The sequence below is a fragment of the Chamaea fasciata genome, unplaced genomic scaffold (genome assembly GCF_029207755.1).
Source record: "Chamaea fasciata isolate MVZ Bird 193981 ecotype frontalis unplaced genomic scaffold, bChaFas1.0.hap1 SCAF_13, whole genome shotgun sequence".
Lineage (NCBI taxonomy): Eukaryota > Metazoa > Chordata > Aves > Passeriformes > Sylviidae > Chamaea > Chamaea fasciata.
The window spans coordinates 11,468,771-11,486,887 of NW_027094098.1; the positions used below are offsets into that span (position 1 = coordinate 11,468,771).

At 45.6% G+C, this 18,117-nt stretch overlaps 2 protein-coding genes across 3 annotated transcripts; one reads left to right on the top strand and one right to left on the bottom strand.

The window, feature by feature from the left end:
• Positions 1–1,874: 1,874 nt before the first annotated feature.
• On the bottom strand, positions 1,875–6,682 carry LOC136296304 (sterile alpha motif domain-containing protein 1-like). Its single transcript, XM_066195292.1, has 4 exons — positions 6,231–6,682; positions 6,099–6,154; positions 4,175–4,262; positions 1,875–2,049 (listed from the first exon to the last, which is right to left on the bottom strand). Exons 1-4 carry the CDS (start codon positions 6,670–6,672, stop codon positions 2,015–2,017), a joined length of 621 nt encoding a protein of 206 aa, XP_066051389.1. The 5' UTR covers positions 6,673–6,682; the 3' UTR covers positions 1,875–2,014.
• CCDC51 (coiled-coil domain containing 51) lies at positions 6,289–10,535 on the top strand. Of its 2 annotated transcripts, XM_066195291.1 has the most exons (5): positions 6,289–6,348; positions 7,739–7,964; positions 8,080–8,413; positions 8,756–8,920; positions 9,659–10,535. In XM_066195291.1, exons 3-5 carry the CDS (start codon positions 8,096–8,098, stop codon positions 10,433–10,435), a joined length of 1,260 nt encoding a protein of 419 aa, XP_066051388.1. In that variant the 5' UTR covers positions 6,289–6,348; positions 7,739–7,964; positions 8,080–8,095; the 3' UTR covers positions 10,436–10,535. The 2 variants fall into 2 exon arrangements, with proteins under 2 accessions (XP_066051388.1, XP_066051387.1); XM_066195290.1 differs by lacking the exon at positions 6,289–6,348 and having other exon boundaries at positions 6,618–7,964.
• The last annotated feature ends 7,582 nt before the right edge of the window (positions 10,536–18,117 follow it).

The window sequence follows — 18,117 nt, forward strand, 5'->3', positions numbered from 1 at the left end:
CTCATTTTAAACCACCCCCCAGGTTGCCTACTTTGACACCATCGAAAATGGGGGTGTAGGTGGGCGGGGATCTGCCACCATCGGTGTGTGACTCATGGAAGTGAAGGCAGCTTGTGGCCTCGGTGAACATGCAGAGCTGTAAGCACACTCTCTGTGCTATACGGGTTGGAGCTCCGCCCCAAGAGGTACCAGTGGTGGCTTGTGTTGCCTTCAGGGTTCTGCACAGATGCAGGGGCGGTCCCTGCTCTGTATCTAAAGCAGCTTTGTCCTACATTCTCCTGTGAATAGTTTTCTGTTACTAAAGGTACCCTTATCCAAAATGCAAGAATGATGCAATCTTGAATTTCAGCCTTCACGCGCTGTATCTGGCCGGCAGGACTCAATCTGATGTCCAGAAAAGTACTTTCAGAGAAGACAATTTGCTCAGTATTACCAAGGGCTGATTTATCCCCTTTCGGAGGGCAGCAGGGATCTCATCTTCCTATGAACCATTAGCACGTGAGATGAGGCTGATACACGGGCAAAATCTACGTGGCTGTAGCTGTGTCACGTCAGGGGCCGACGCCGCATCGCTCGCCGGCTCTTCAGGGCTCGGGCACCGGCAGCCCGGGAACACGAGCCGAGGCCCTCGGGCAGGCGCCTCCCGTGCGGAGCCGGGGCCGCCGGCGGAAAGCGCTGCGCATGCGCACAGCGGCCGTAACGGGTCCGCGCCCCGCGATGCCCGCGGCCGCCGCGCGGGGGCGGCAGAGCCCGGGGAAGGGCGGGGCCCCCGCGCGCGCCCCCGCCCGGTCCCGGTCCCGGTCCCGGTCCCGACCCCGGTCCCGGTGCCGGTCCCGCCCCGTGGCAGGGGCGCTGCCGGCGGCCCTCGGCACGGGCTGATGGCTGGGTAAGGCCTGTGCCTCCCGCTCCCAGGCGGCCAGGCCACCCGGCCCTTCCCGCCCTGCTGAAGCGGAGCCCCGCGTTTCAGAGGGAAGGATCTAACGCCCCTAGCCCTCTAAAAATGTTTCGTTTTAACAAGGAAACTCGCGTAGTAGCACGCTGTGCACTGAACAGCCAACACCTGCAGTCTCTTCCTTAGGAGCCCAGACTGTACGAGCCCAGATTTCCCATGTAACTCCCCCCCACGGCTGTTGTCAGAAACCATTCCCTCCCTGCAGCCACCAGCTGCCTTGCCTGACAGCAGGAACAGTCTCTATCGCCCCTTCTCTTCAGTAACAAGGCCTTTGAATTATTTCCCCTGTAACTCCCACCTTGGGAACAGCATATTCCTTCCTTCAAAGTCTCCATAACCAATCACTGTTATGTGATTGCCATAGTATTCAATCACTGCCATTCATTTCAAGAATTAAGCTAGTCGCAAAAGCACTGCTCCCCTCCCCCCTCCACTCCAAAGGCATTCCATGAGTGTAAAGGAGCTGTGATGTCAGTATGTAGCTCAGGAAAACGGTAGAGTAACAATTTGTAGGACAAAGGCAAGTGTATGTTCAGCAGGCAGTGGGACTATAGGGCACAGCAGTGTTCTTAAGTAGGAACACAGAAAGGTGTGCTGTTTTGGAGGGGCTGACCCCAAGGTGCTGGTGATGGAAGTATAACCCAACTTTTGTTTAAAGAAAACTTAGAGCTCTTAGGAGAGCTGCTACAGCCACATCTCCAACAACTGCAGCTGAACTTAAGCCTCTGGATCAAAACTCTGCAGAGGCCGTGACTCCACTGTCAGAAGAGAGAAGTTGAAATTTATTCTCACAAATGACTACCAAACCACCAGATGCACTCAGGCTGCACCAAGGGCACATATGGTCTTCAGTAAAAGTTTCATTTCCGGTACAAAACAGTAAAGCCATTTTTAAACAAAACCTACAGGTAAAGAGAAAATATCACATCTTAACAAAAAGGGTTTATTCTGACTAAACAAAATGTACAATGTTTCCCAAATGACAGAGTGTTTTCAAGACTCTCAGAAGTCTGCAGGTCCATTGAGTAACTTGATCACTTCTTATCCTGCAGTTTGATCAAGCTACTTTTTGCCAGACTTCTTTATTCCACCACTGGCTGCCAAAAGAAACAACACAGCTGGTTAGGTGACAGAGCTTAGCTACAAATGCAGGTCCTCATAAAGCTGAATCCCCCCATTAGACAGCCTGCACAGCCCAGGTCTCTGCTGGTGAAATGTTTCTGCATGTGTGACTACTCCTGTGTGGTTTTGATCTCACACACCTTACTGTGAACAGTGATTTATTTAACATTAGAAATTAAGCTTCTCCTGGAACCAAATATGCCCCATGATTCTACAAGGGAACTAAATATTCCAACAGTTACTTTGTTTCTCAATTGATTATTTCTTATGCAGCAGGAGCACAGTCTGGTCAAATCAAAATCAAGGCTAAGGGAATAAAAGCATTGGTACCCCTACACTCAAGCCCCCAGCCGGGATCAAAGCTCTACAGAGGCAGGTACTGGAAGTCCCTGCAGATTACTGACACTAAAGTGAAAGGACACCAGGTATTGACACAGCTACAAGTGTGGCATTTGTTGTAAATGCTGTTTTTCTCCAGTTGTGGCAGGTTTGACCAGTGGGAAGAAAAGAGAACAGCAAAGCTGCACCAAGACAGACTGTGAGAGCCAAGGGTCAGCAACAGACTCTGCATTGCAACTTGATTCCAAAAGCATTGCCCTGCTAAGGCTCTTGGAAATAGGCTGACCCTGCCACAGAAACACAACAACCATTACCTGCTTTGGTAAGCATCAGACAAGGGCCAGATGACTGACACCGAGTCTAGAAAAGGGCAGAGAAAGAACTCTGAAAAGATCTGTGAGCTAAAGCACCCTACAAAGAATGAGTTTAGGATGGTAAGGACAGAAGAGAGGCTCAGTGAATTCTTTTGCATCTGTCTGAAACACCAAAGACATTCCAAGTCCCACACCCAGCACACTTTTTGTACACGGATAAAACAGAGGAGTCAGATTAGTCTGAGATAAACAAACAATATTCCAAGTCAGCGGGACTGGATGGCACTTCCTTCAAGAGCACTCAACAAGCTGCAATGCAAAAATGCAGATCTGCTGGCTAAGATTTAAAACACCAATAGAGACACTATGTCAGAGGACTCACAGACTGCCAGCAAAGCTCCCAGATATGGAATGGGTTCTGTGAAGAACTGGGCAACTACAGAGCAGCGAGTCTGAGCTCAGTCTCTGAGAAGATAACAGAGTCTGGAACAAAGCAAATGAATGAACAGTCTTGTGAAAGTTAAGAGGATTCCCATAAAGAGTAAATCCTTCCTCACTGACCTGCTGGCACCCTGAGGTTATCAGTAAGCGTCTAAAGTGAACTCAGGGGACTGCATATTTTCACACAGTACCTGACAAGATTCCATAGCAAAGGTTGTTAGTGAAACTATTCTGCTACGGGATTATTGGAAAGGTCTTTCAAGACTGAAAGTTTGCTGAAAAATAGGAAGTGAAGGGTGAAGTTAATGATTTTCTCAGAATGGAAAGGTGGTTATAGTAACATTAATGGGCCACAGGTCGGGAGCAGGCAGGGCACACCCTTGAACATCTCTGATGGGACCATGGCAAATGCTGGAGGAGCAGAAGGCGAGTGCAGACCCACATGAACACTCTCCAGCTGTCACTGAGACACAGACTGGGCTCTGTGCACCACCAAGGCACATCCTGTGAACTCACTTCACCGTATTTTACAGCTACTCAGGCAGAGCAACTGAAGCCAGACTGGTTTCCAGTCACTATTTTTTTTTCCCTGCCAAGAATCTCCTGCTCTTGAAGAAATTCATCCTCTCAGAAGACAAGCACTGGATTTGTTAAACTTGGAGGACTGTGGCAAAGCCTACATGTAATACATCTGAAAACAAAAGACTGGTGTTCTAAAAAATGAGTAGAAATGTCCCTGCACATAACCAGTGGAATAGGTCAGCATGCCAGACACAGTGTTTTGCCTGCTAACCAAAACCTGCATCATTTGGGGATGAAAATGCATAGAAAAAAAAAAAAATAAACCCCTCTATTTGTTCTATATCATCTGTACCTGCCACCAACTTACTTATGTATGTCAAATAACCCAGAGGCACCTGCCTTTTTATGTTTGTCAAGCAAAAACATTAAATTTTTGAAGCCAGCAAGACCCCCATTTCTCCTGCCAGGATGGCACTTCACTTACCCAGGGGCCCTTTGCCAGCAGCTTTTGCTTTCATCTCCTCAAGTTTCTTTTGCTCCTCCTTCTGTTTTTGTTTGAATGCCAGATCAGTCTAAAGGAAAGAACAGCAGCATTTTTTAACATCTCTTTCACAGAAAAATTCAAAAACAACTGAGAAGAATGAAAAACAAATGTAATATTCCAGCAGCAACAAACACCTGACTGGACTGAGGCAGGATGGCTGAATAATGCTAAACATGCAGAACATGGCAGAATTCTCACCAATGTTTTTGCTGTACCACAAACTAAACTTTAACTCTGTACGTTTGGTCTTTCTGGAATTATTTCCCATGGCATAATCTCATTCTGTGATTATGATTCCTCTGACTGACAGATGTTTGCACTAACATCATTCATCAACATTCCCTCACTGACACACAGAGCCCAGCAAATAGGCACTAACAAAAACATTTAGACTATAAAGAATGTAAATAAAATAAGGCTGCTTTCACCTGTAAAAAACCATAATTTTTTAAAAAATCCTCCTACACATATGTCATTTTTTTCTGGGCTTAATAAATTTGTATTAATTCCAAAAAATCTAATGAGACTGCTGGCAAATCATACAGGCAATGCAGCTATTGAGCCTCCTTGCTGGATGAACCTCCAAATCCAGGAGAAGTCAGACATGCTCTGTCCCTTAGACACACATTCTTCACATACACCAAGACCGAAAAGGACCCAGATTTTTAACTTGACACTCAGGACTTTGGGGTAACTGAACTGAGGACCTTGACAAGATTGACTGAGATTCCACAGATTCTTCACCAGTCCAGTCTATAGCTCATCTTTACAACCGCAAAGCTTTCCTCTTCTTTCAGTTAAAGCCTCCCTTGCTGCAATGTAACCATATTACTTCCCCTACCTACCCCTCAGAGAACAGAATACTCTGTTTCTCTCTCCAGGTTTTCCTATCTCCTGTAGGCTAATGTGTCTTTCCTAGTAAATCAATCCCTCACATTTATCCGCTTCTGTGGGGTTTTTATCCTGCAATGTGTTGCTCCCAGGTGCTCACAGTATTGCAGGGCTGAGACAAAAAGAAATGTTACATCACTTGACACACAAAAAGAAATGTTACATCACTTGACACACAAATGTTTGTACCTTGGATCCTTGTAAGCACTTTATTAGTTCTACCATTTCTTTAACGAAAAATAAGCTTTAATAAAGCTTATTAAGAAAGCTATGCATTTTTTTCTTTTTTCAAAGAGATACTGTATTTTCCTTTTTCCAAACAACAGCATCCTCATTCATCATGCACTATTCTCAAGAACAGCAGCTCACATCCATACTTAAACATAAGGATTCAGAGTATCTCTTACACGCAATTCACTAGTACTTAATTTATCCAAGCAACACAATAATCCCAGGCTCCTGGGACCGCAGCGATTGATCGACTTCAGATGGAAGTCTGATGCTTTGGCAAGGGCATTCCAAGCTCCTCCGGCAGCCAGCACTGCTGCATCCACCAGCGTGGTGGAACACGGGCAGAATGTCGTCATGGAACCAGAGAAACACAGAATGGTTTGGGCCGGAAGGGACCTTAAACATCACCTCGTTCCACAGCCCTGCCATGGGCAGAGACACCTTCCACAAGCCCAGGTTACTCCAAATTTCGTCCAACCTGGCCTTGAACACTTCCAGGGATGGGGCAGCCCCAGCTTCTCCGGGCAGCCGGTGCCAGGGACTCACCACCCTCACAGGCATGAATATCTTCCTAATATCTAATCCAAACCGCCTCTCTGTCACTTTGAGCCCATTCGCCCTCGTCCTGTCACCACCTGCTCCTGTAAATGTCAGCAGGAACCGCCCGGGCAGCCAGGCCCGCCGGCTCCCTCACGGCCGGGGCTGAGCCCCCGCCGCAGCCGGGGCTCTCCCGCCGCCCTACCTCATCCAGGTCCTTCGTCTGCTTCTTCGGCTGCTTCAGCGGCTTCTTCTTGCCGCCTGCAAAGACAGAGGAGACAGTGAGGGCCGGGCGGGGCCGGGCGGGCGGCACCGGCGGCCCCGGGCCCGGCCTTACCCTCCCGGCCCGACATGGCTCCGCTCGCTCCGCCCGCTCCCGCCGCTTCCGCCGCCGCTTCCGCCGCCGCCGCTTCCGCCGCCGGGCCGGGCCGGGGCCGGGGCCGGGGCAGGGGCAGGTACGGGGCGCGGCGGGGCCGGGCCGAGGCCGGCCGGGAGCGAGGGCGGGGAGCGGCGGCTCGGCCGGGTGGGTGGAAGGGCCCCCCGGGCAGGGAAGGGGTCGGTGGTGCGGCGGAAGCGGCTGCGGGATGTGGGGGCGCGGCGGCGCCCCGGGAGTGCCGGGCGGCGTTTGGCCGCGGCGCGGGAGCGCTGCCGAAGGCGGGAGCCGCGGGACCGAGCCCCGCTGGCCGCCGGCTCCGTGTGTGCGGCGGCTCTTGAGAGTGTGTTTGGCCGTGGCTGCGGGCAGAGGAAATGCTCCCTGCGGGGGAAGCAAGGCACGTCATCTCAGATCAAGCTTTCACAACTTTCTCGTGTCCTCTGAGCTCAGGCTGAGATCACGTTCATCACAGTCCGTGACTGTCTGCATAGGAATTCTTCCAATCTCAACTTTCTCTCTGTTCTTTCTCAATAGTCCAGTAGCCTGAATATTTGGTTAAACTCCAGTAATCCAATAAAGAGATTTTGCAGTCTGGAACGGACAAAATTGAGCTGATGTTTATTGTGGCCTGCAATGTAGAGAAGGTGTTCAACACTGCTGTTAATGGTAGATTTGTGAGTGATGCTGGTAGGAGAGAGAACTTCCTTCATTTCCATGTTCTTCTGGATTTGATCTATCATGTTGTTATGCTTGTAAAACAACTGGTAAGATTTTTATAATGCCACTTGGTGTTATTACTAGTTGTTAGAACTAGTTAGCAGGGAATGAACCTGTAGTGGTCAGAATTTCTCCTGCAGGTACAGTACTTTTTTGTGGTGATGCCAGTATTAACCACCTAAGGAACAAGGTGACAAATTAACAAGGAAAGCTGTTTTAAAATAATTAAAAATACTATGCAGCAGTTACCAAGTGTTCTCAGTAATTCATGTTTTCATATTATATTAGTCAAAACCTAATCTAATCATACTCAAATTTCATATAAAACCCGACTGAAAAGTTTTCCTGTTTCCAGTTTTTAGAGGAATGGGTCTCAGTAGAACTCTAAAGATCATATTTAAAATCAGTAGACAATAAACCATAACTAGCAGCCTGCTTTTGCAGGGTAAGCAAGAATTTTAAGCTCATTTTAAAATGCAGCTGTGTGTTAGAATGCTGTGCATTCACTGCCTGAGATTTTTCTATTCTTGTGGCTCATCCTGGTTTACTATTTTGTAGGCAGTCTCGTGGGAATACTTGTGTTTGGTTCAGTACTTCTGGGTTTTTCCCTCTGTCCTTTGTGGTTTTGTCTTTGCATCCTTCAACACTTCCTATATCTGTGCAATTTAAGATAAAGAAAATGATCGAGCCACAATTCGTTTTTTATCAAGATTTTGTCCCCTCTCTGCCTTTTTTCCTTTTCTGTTCTTTTGCAGAATTGTGAGTACCTGAGGTACAAACCACGTGCAGTCATTGCTCTGCTGAAGCACTGAATTTCTCTGAAGTTACTCCTGCTGTTATTGGATCTGCACATGATCGCTCTTCACGCTGTGGGTGAATTAGTAATCAAGAAACATGAGGCATGGTGGGAGTACTTCCTAACAGAAAATAGGAATCTGTGGCACAGTTGCACTTTGTTGAAAATTGTGGAAAGTTCTCTAGGTAAGCGGTGGTGTAAAAGTAGCAATGGTTTAGCCATTCTCGAATTGATTCATTTTGGCACACATGTTGAAGAGCTTCAATAACTTCTCTTCTTCCTTATAACATTTTTATTTAGTGATTAAATTCAAGACATGGGGCCTATGAAATACACATCAAGTGTGTCCTCGGTGTCCTGTGGTCTGCAGTATCACCATTCATTGATGAAGTGGAGTCCAAAAGTGAATTTGCACATGGTGAGGACTTACTGCCCGTCAGCGCCCAAGAGGCCTGAAGCCAAGTCTGCAGTGGAAATGGCCATGGCTGTCCTTCATCGGATCACAGAATCAGGGACTGTTATGGGGAAAAACTCCCTCCAAAAAGTGTCTGCAACATGCAGGAGTTGGTGGGACAGATACGAAGAATTTGTTGGAATCAATGAAGTTCGAGAGGCTCAGGGAAAAGTGACAGAGGTAAACGTGGAGATAATGTGGAATTTTTTAAATTATGGATGGAGCTATATGGAGCATAAACGCTGTCTGTGAGGCAGAAAAGGTTATCCAAGGAGAATTATGTCTTTTTCTGCTTTGGCTGTCTGTGCAGGTACTGTGAATGTGTTCTGGGCTATGCATGTGGTAAATAGAGTTTATCCCCTGAATTGGAGTGTGATTTATTTTGTTGTTGGTTTTTTCCTCCCCTCCACAAAAAAAAAAAAAAAAAAAAAAAAAAAAAAAAAAAAAAAAAAAAAAAAGTATAATTCAGCAATTTAGGTCTGTGTGGTATAAGTCTCTAAAATAAATGCTCTTTCTTCTCAGGCAGAAAATGTCTTTATGATAGCTCGAGGAATAGTACGAGAGGCTCGTGAAAATGTAGAAGCCCAACAGATTAAACTGAAGGAAATTCGGGATCGCTTAGACAGGGTCTCTCGGGATGACACCCAGTATTTAGAACTGGCAACTCTGGAACACAGGTTGCTACAGGTAATTTGTTGGTACTTAAGCATTGGTGAATATGTTGAAAAACTGTGTGCTTTGTTTCCTTCGCTAGTGATTGATTGTCTTTGTAGATGCAGTTCAGTTCTGAAATAAGTGATTGGAGTTAATTTCTTAGGGTACTTGTTTGAATTAGTTTGATGGTTTGATGTCCTGTGCAAATTTTATATGTTAATGCTGAAGTAGAGTACTAAATTTGGAGAATCAAACTGAAGATAATGAGCCTAGAAAATTAGTTGTTTTAGTGGTGACCTGTACATGAGTAGTTAAGAAAAAGCTGCCATTCAATGAATTAACTCACTATGGGAAGAGAGAAACTCCTTTCCAGTTAATCCATGGAAATTCTTTCAGCTCCCTTCTGCTGGTGTCTGGAGAAGTCAGCAGGGCTGAAACAGTGAACATTATGAGGAGTGAAAGACCTTGCTCACTCATACCCATTTTCTACCATCACATGGCAGATTCTCATGTACAGGATCTTCAGCTGTGATTCCTGATAAAACCTTTTCCATTTCTCAGACTTAAAATGATGTCTCATTGACTTAAGTAGGATTAATAAAGAAAATCCCACATTCAAGGGAAATTTTCTGAAACTACTAATAGATGTTCTCAATTTCCATTCCTTCACCTGCACTGGGGTTTGGGGGTTGGTTTGGGGTTTTTTTCCTTTAGCGTAGACTTTATAGCTTCATATTATACCTTCCCTTTTCATCCCTGTATTTCTTGCAGGAAGAGAAGAGGTACCGAGCTGCATATTTAAATGCAGAAGAATCTGAGAGAGAAAAATTCTCTCTCTTCTCTGCAGCTGTCAGGGAAAGCCATGAGAAAGAGCGCACAAGAGCTGAAAAAACGAAGAACTGGTCTATTATTGGCTCTGTACTGGGAGCCATTATAGGTGTTCTTGGTTCCACCTATGTCAATCGAGTAAGGCTGCAAGAATTGAAAGTCTTGGTGCTTGAAGCACAGAAGGGCCCAGTAAATTTACAAGAAGCCATCAAAGAGCAGGCCTCCAGCCATTACTTGCAGCAGAAAGATCTCAGTGATGTCATAGAAGACCTAAAAAATGTGCTGCAAACAACAGCATCACGGGGAGTGAAAGAAGGGGCTTTGTTAACTAGAGAAACCAGGAATGACTCCATAAAAATAGATTCTCTTTTAATGCCTTTAAATGAACAGCTAAACTACATTAAACAAGTCAGTTCATGTCTAGGGAGTTTACAACAGCAGTTTAACAGTCTGCAGGAAAGTATCACACAGGTGCTGTCTGAGCTGCAGAGTGTCAAACTCGCCATCCACTCCCGACCTACAGAAAGAGTGATGCCAAGGCCTTCAGGGGAGGGCAAGGGCCAGGCTGCTGCTGTCAGAGATGTGATTTTGGAATTGTGTGATACCGAGCGGAGACTGGAAACGCAAATCAAGAGAAGTTCTGTTTACAGCACTGCACTGACATGTGCTATGTTTGCCATTACTCTGCCTGTACTCTATATCATACTAAAAGGGAACTGATCCCTAATTAATTGCCACAATTTATTAGATTAATAAAGGTAAACTTGCACTCTAAGTACCTGGAGTACAAGTCTAAATAAAGCTGCTGTAGTGTTTCTCACTATGCCTTCTCCTGTATATTTGAAAAACTTGAAAAGCCTTAGCCCATTACTGCTGCAGGCTCCATGCCAAGTCTCTGTCACACTGTCCTTTTCAACAAGCAAAGGAAATGCCACAAGTTGGTCTGTTCGTTTCATTCACTGTTTCATTCTTACTGTCTAGTCTTGTTTATCAAGACAGCACCCTAAATGCCCCGTGAGGCCCCAAATTGCATCTGCAAGGCCCAAAAGGGCCCCCTTCAGGCCCTGAGTTGTACCCCTGGTTGCTCCCAGTGCCCCACATCACCCCACAGTGGTCCCAGTTGTTCCCATCAGGATCTAACTCACCCCAATGGGCCCCAGTTTGCACCCCCAGTAGCCCAGGATAGGCCCTGTAGTGTAATCAGGTACATATCCTGGGTACCTTGACCCACAGATCTCTGTACCCAGCCTCGACCCACTCCCTGCAGCCCCCAGCCACCTCCCAGACCCCTTGAGATTCTGGGGTTCAGACGCATTTATTGCTGGGACAGGCAGGTTTTGGGGTCTGACCCATGAACTGATGTCCCTCCATCCCCACTCTTCCCCTCTCCCCTAGACAGAGGCACAAGGAGGAGTCTTCTTCCAGTTGCACAGTGCCAGAACTGAGCCAAGGTGATCCCCACAAATCTTGTGTCTCCTCAGAGCTGTCAGCATTCCCCTGTCACCTCCTCCTCCCCCAGGACACCACGAAGTTCTCTTACATCTTCACCCCACACCATGGCCACTACTGGACCAAATGACAGAACCTCGAGATGGACATGATATAACTGATAAAATGTACAGCGATTTTCAGTCTGGAGCTGGATTTGTGATTTCCTGTTCCAATTATTCCTTTGCTCTGTCATTGATCTAAATGCCTCATGTATAATTCTCTGTATTTTGCTCTTCATTTCTTCATAGTTTTGCTGTTTGATCATTCACAAATCATTAGGAGTTATCTTAATGAACAGCCAGATGATGAATTTAAAATATGTTGAAGCTACACGTGGTAACCTTTTCCTAGGATGCTTTCTCATGAAGTATCCAAAACATTTCTGAAGCTTCAGCTCTTTGGTATCTGCATGTCCTTCAAGGCTTGCAGGCAGGGAGAGGCACAGGGTTCAGATACAGAGCTGTATTAAATATGATGGTGTTTATTCTGGCAATATAAGCCAATTATGCTTTCTCTACAGACTCCTTAACCCGTCATTCCTAAGGTATTTTGTGGTTTTAGTAATCATCTATGGAGCAATCACTTTCTTATCCTTGCTAGTATCTCATTGGAACTTTCTCCAGGTTTGTTGTATTGGGGTTTTTTCCTAATTTTGTCCTGCCTGGAAATTGAAATGCTACTATACAGCAGGTGCTTTTAAGCCAGTACATCAGCAGTAATAGACACAAACTACTCTAAAAAAATATTTGGAAAGAAGTGTAAGGTCCAGCTGCCTGTTTTCCCTGGAAGGATGAAAATTGGCTGATTGAGGCAAAACACTTGACTGAACAACTAAACATCAGTTTCTGTGTGTGGCCTCACACAAGGTTTCTGGTATGGCTCAGATAAGAAACAGTTTTCTCCCTGTGATGGCAGCAGATAGGCAAATCCAGTGTGGAACTCCTGCTCAACAAGCACTTCTGTGGGGCCTTTGCGGACAAAGGAGCGGCGTGCCCACTTCATGTTGTAATGATTTTGTGTAAGCAGCTCACCTGTGTGGTACACACTGCTGTGGTGGAACTTCCTCCTATTCTAAGAGAGTTTGAGGTTTTGATCATAAGCTGCTCAGACTGCAAGATCTTTGGGTCAGGGATGCGTGTGGCACCAACTGCATTTAATTTCACTGGGTGCTAATGACAATAAAGTGTCATTATTGTGACACTTAAGTGTCAACATTAGGTGACATTAAATGACAACAGTGTTAGGAATGATCTTTGATGATTCACTACCTGTAAGAGAGATGAAAGTGCAAAACGTGTTTTTGGGAAGTGCCGCTGCTGATTTATGCATTGATTATTTGGAGTGTGAAGTGAGTAACAAACATTTGTCAGGGAAACAGTTTGATCTGCTGGCTTCAGAACTGGGATAAAAATTCCCGTACACTTAGCTGTATCAAGAAGTGTTCATACAGATCAATAGAATTTTTCAAATTTTATGATTTCACAAATACTTTTACAGGTTATATTTCTTGCAGGAACTTGATGAAAATCAGACAAATGCTTAGTTAAAGGGGAAGGACTAGTACAATGTTCTATTTGTAATTTGCCACACTAGTCACTGAGAATTTTGTTCTGGCTTGGGGTTTGGGATTTTTTTCATAAAAAATAGTAGTTTTTTTAACTGCATAAAGTTGGGCCCCCTTACCATTACTGACTGAATTTGTTATTTGACATCACTGAACACTGGATTATATTTATAAGCATGGTTTTCAAATGCTGAAGGTTAGGCAGCTAAACTTGAAAGTCAGGGCAGCACATGCTGAATTGTACTTGGCATCAAAAACAAGCAGAGGTCTGAGGCTAAACTTATATACAATAAATGAGAAAAAAACCCCAAGGCTGTTTATTTCCCTAAAGAGATCTGATTTTTACCCATTTAAAGAGAGTATTATGCCAGTCTGTAGCTTTAACTCTATGTAGAGTTACAGGAAATCAGTCAAGGACTGTATGAACAGTCAATGAACAGTAGCAAACAAATCTGTGATCAATGATTGTTTGAAATAATACCTGAAATTTGAGAAGAGCTGGAAGGTGTATGTATCAAGATGAAAATAACTGGATCTTGTCCTTTGTAGGGAGTTCTGAAGACTCAGGAACAGATCCTGTGTGCAGCTGGCAGAGCTCTGTGTTACAAGTAATTACCATGGCTCACTTAGTTCTGCTCTTCCTTGCTAAATCCTTCTATGTGAAGTGACAGCAGAATAATTTCAATTAGGAAAAAACCCTTGTAATTAACTGTGACTATATAATAATTAGGAGAGAAGATTTGTGTATTCCCTCAATCCTGGATTAATCATCACTCCATTGTGGCAATGATCTAAACATGTAGCTTGGCACTGCACCGTTTGTGCACCCCAAAGCCAGAAGGTGTGGCTGCAGCAGTGGCAGCTGTACCCAAGCTGGCTGAAGGCAATATCCAGGAAGATGCTATAACATGGGCTATATCTATAATCTGTTTAGTACTTTGTGCTAAACCTTTGTCATGGTAACACAGGCAGCAAATACATGAGTTTGAACAAAACCAGCACAGCCGTACAGGGGGTGTTTACCTGGGCACTCACCTCAGTTCAGGTACATCTGCAGCAGTGATTTACACAAGCACATGACATCTCAGTGCATGTTTCCTGATGATTCAGCCAGGACGAAGTGAATACTTTGTTGCCTGCGCTCTTCAGGTCTATTCTAGTAAAAACAAAAAAAGAAAAAAAAAATCCCAACCAAAAAAAACCCCCCAACCTACATTCTGTTACTCTGTTGCATACCTTTGGGTTATTAAAAAGGTTTATAATAGATAGTTGATCTTCACTTTTGGAATGAGGTCTCTCAGCAGATCCTTTCTTCAACACTTTTTGCTTGCTAAGGCCTTTTGAGACTTGAGTTCTTACTCTGTGAGCAAAGATCTCTCTAGGCAGGATGGCTTAGCCAGCCCTGTGCCCCAAAGGCTCATCCAAGGGGGATGGTGGTTGCAAAATCATGTACAGTACTGGTTAGACAAGGGACTGACCTGGGTACTGTGTATAGGTCTGAGGAAGCCAGTGCTCATTCAGATTAGTTCCTCTGTCTGGCAAGACACAGAAGTTGAGCTAGACAGAACCTGGTCAGAGCAACAGGAAGCCCTTTGATAGACATTAACTATAGAAAATGGGTGGCATGGCCTGAGCTTGGCCCATGTTAAGCTATTTTGAGTTCTTACTGCTCCTTGAGAAACCACCAGTAACTCAAAAGCAAACAGCTTGTGGCTATGGAAATAACTTTGAATGAGGTCACTGCAGACTTCTAACAGTAGGTGCATTCTGAAGAGAAAAGTTGCCCTTCCTTCCACTCATGAGAGAACTAGAAAATGTTGCTTAAGAAGACAGGACAAAAGCAGTTAGATGTAGTTTCACAATCAGGATATATATATTTGTTTATTAATACTTGGGGTTTGAATGTTCTACCATTCTAGGATCCCGGTTGGAAGTTGCAGGTGCTCCTGCTGATTTCTTTGTATGTTTGTTTGGAAAAGACAGTTCCTTTCACAACATACCTTCTTAAAACAAATGCTTCCCTCTTTGTGGAGTATAGGAGTGGTAGAGATGTCCTGTTTACCTCAGAAACAGGTTTGAGATTTGCTGTAGGAGTGAGGTTCCTGAGGCAGGAAGAGGCAGACAATGCTGGATTTGTCCATAATATATTTAGAACTGTATGTTATTTCCAGATTTTTGCTAGCAAGTTACATTCAGGACCTCACTCATAAAGCATAGAGAAGTGAGATTTCTGATGCTTGTCATTTAGATAATCTGAGAAGGTCTGTGCTTAAACACAGCATCAGAGCTCAAAGATAAAGGGATTGCCATGAGCATCCCAAGCTTGTTTTGCTGTGTTCTGCAGGGAGAAAAGTAAACCTATGCAAATAGGCGTATGCTCAGAGTCTCTTGCTATACACCTGCAGGTTATGGGGTGTTGGCTATTTTTTGGACTGAAAATAAGATCCTTAAACATCAACAGACTGCTGCCAGCAGATCTGTAGGTGCCCAAAGGGCCAGAACAAAGACCTTAATGCTGTTTCTAAATGTTGTGACAACTGAAAGCTTGAAAGAAATGGAGTCAGATATGAATTAGGGTAGATGTAATTAACTTTCTGTTGGTCCCTGAAATACTGCTCTAAATACACTTTATTCCCAGAAGCTACAGACAGTATTCACATATCCCTTGTGACTTTCTTAAACCGTCTCATCCCCTGCTTGGAGGGGAGGAAGAGTAAGAAGAAAATCAAAAGGAGCATAAGCAGCTGCTAGCCTTGTGATTATCATAGTAGTTACATAAGAAACTTAGCTAACCTGCTTAGAACCAGAGATTGACAAGGTTTTTACAGAAAAGGATCCTTTAGGAATTTAAATATACTAAAAACAACAAAACAAAACAAACCTTTTGAACAAATGGAAATCAAAAATTGTTTTCATTTATTCCTCAGGAGGTTTGTTCTTTGTGTGACACCATTTTCAGCTGTATAATGTTTGAGAATTAGCCTTTTCTCTAGGGTTTGATTGGTTTGTTTGGGTTTTTTTAAGAACTGCAAAATTTTTGTGCAGACTGATAAAAACTCTTCCTAGAAGGGGGAATGGTTAATCCCACAGTGGTTTTGTAATATTCTTGTTACTCAGAAGGGCTGTAAGAGGGGTGGGAGGGGGCCACAGTAGCATCCCTAAAGTGCACAGAAGTCCTTGTCCTGCTCCTGAGACAGGCCCTCTATCCAGTTCCCTGCACCAACCCTGCCATGGGACAGAAGGAAAAGCTTCTCCTTTCAATTGTGCCCTCATAGGGGTTTTTTGCTGCTTTTTAAGTGAAGTTTGCAGATGTTTTTTACCAGACAGAAGGGGCTGCAGGTTGGGACTGGCTCTGGAGGAAAGGCTCAAAGGGGATTAGTGTCTTGAGTCAGGAATGGGTTGGAGCAAAGAAAAGTTAGGATTTTTTTTTTTTTAATGCTCTTAGTCACCAAAACTGGATTTTGGCGGATGCAATTTGAGTGCAGTTAAAATGTCTCTGATTAGTTGGATGATAATTCAGTGAGCTCTAAGCTAAAGAGCGATTCAGTGGGTGGGGTGTGGAAATAGGATGGCTTTTTCTGAGTTGGGAGAAGAACAAGTAAGGGATCATCTCCTCATGGGAGTCCTCATGGGCTCTGCATACAGCAGGCTCCAAGGGCCAAGGAGCAAAGGTCCAGAGAGGCAGCCAGCAGCTGTCTCTGAAATAATCCTTCCTTTGGGAGACCACAGTCATGCTGCCAGATCCTGGGGACTGTTCAGCATCTCTAAAATTTCAGACATATTTTTTCCTTCATAAAACTTGAGGGCTAGGCATATGAGAGACTGATGTATTGTAACAAAGACAGTGGATGTTTAATGACACTTCTGGTCATGGGATTTGTACCAACTATGTCCCTCTGAAATGTCAGAAATGCACGTGGGAGGAAAGCCCAATTCAGACTTTCAGAGCAGCATTATATCTTCAATGGAGATCTGTAGCTTCATCTGTAGCCAAAAAGAAGAAGTGATGGGCACCCCAGCATAAGGCAAATTCTGTACTTTGCACAACCCAGACCAGTACAGTCTTCCTCAGTTTGCTTTTACCTACAGCTCCTGAATCACTTATTCACCTCCTCAGGTGTTTTCTTTCCTGCACACAGAATTTGTGGCTGGGTGCTTAAGGCATAACTCCATTTTTTGTCTGGGATTGCCAAACATCTGGCAGTCAGCTCAGCAGGCAAGTGACCAGTACTTACAGTCAGTCACTGCATGTATAGCAAGTCAGTTGTTAGACTAACTGTATATTCGCTGATCAACAACAGAGCAGAGCAGAGCACATCTGGGAAACACAGAAGTTACACTGTGAGCGAGAAAAATGGGAGCATTAATTCTGTCCCTCTGAAGAGCTGTTACTGACAGAACTTACCCCTAATTCAGAGAGAGGATTTTATGCAGTCAGTTCTCAGTGTTAAGAAATGCCTTTGTCTCTTACACAGAGCACCAGCCTCTGCTCTGCCCAAAAGTGGAGCTTCCAGCTTCACAGGAATAAAAATTTCAGTTTACATTACACATATCACTTCAGGCGCTTCTGCTTTATGGCGCTTTTGTCTCCACCGACTTACAGCTAGAATGGTATGTCCTTCGCTGTTTTGCAACAAGAGATAACTATGCTTTTGTCACATTCCTCAATCTCGCTAATGTGCTGGTTCCCACATACGCTGCAAACTGGAGCTGGGCTGCGCCTAAGCCTCCCGATGTGTGTGTGTCCAGGGGGACAAATTGGGTTTGCTGTCAGGTTTGCCGTCAGGTTTTGCCCCCTGTGCCCCGTGCCGGCTGCAGCTTCCCACTCACTCGCACCGCTCGGCTGACGACAGCCAAGCACAAAGGCTTGTCTGCCCAACTGCAAAATTACATTGCTACAAACGCAGAGACAAGAGAAACGCTGCGATTTCTTCCAAAATACACAGCTTTAAGCCCAGCTCCCATCAGCGGCGCCGCGGATCCCTCCGGCGCACCGCTGTGCACTCGGACGGGCCGGCAGCCGCCGCTCGTTTTGGCGGCGATGTTCAGAGCACTGGCCTTGCCCGGGCCCTGCCCGGTAAAGGCAGAGGCTCGTTGTGCCGAGCCGCAGACGCCCCTTGTCCGCCGCCGGCGCGCGGGATGGGGATCCCGGCGCGGCCCGGGGCGCGGAGGGGCCGCTGGCCACGCCCCCCTCCTGCCCCAGCCAATGGGATCTCGCCGCCGGTCGCGTGCCGGGGGGGGCAGCCGGATCCTGCGGGGCGGGGTCGCCGTGGGGGCGGGGTCCCGGGGGAGCGGGCGGTTGCTATTGGAGGAGCGCGGCCGGGGGGCGGGGCGGCCGGCGGGGAGC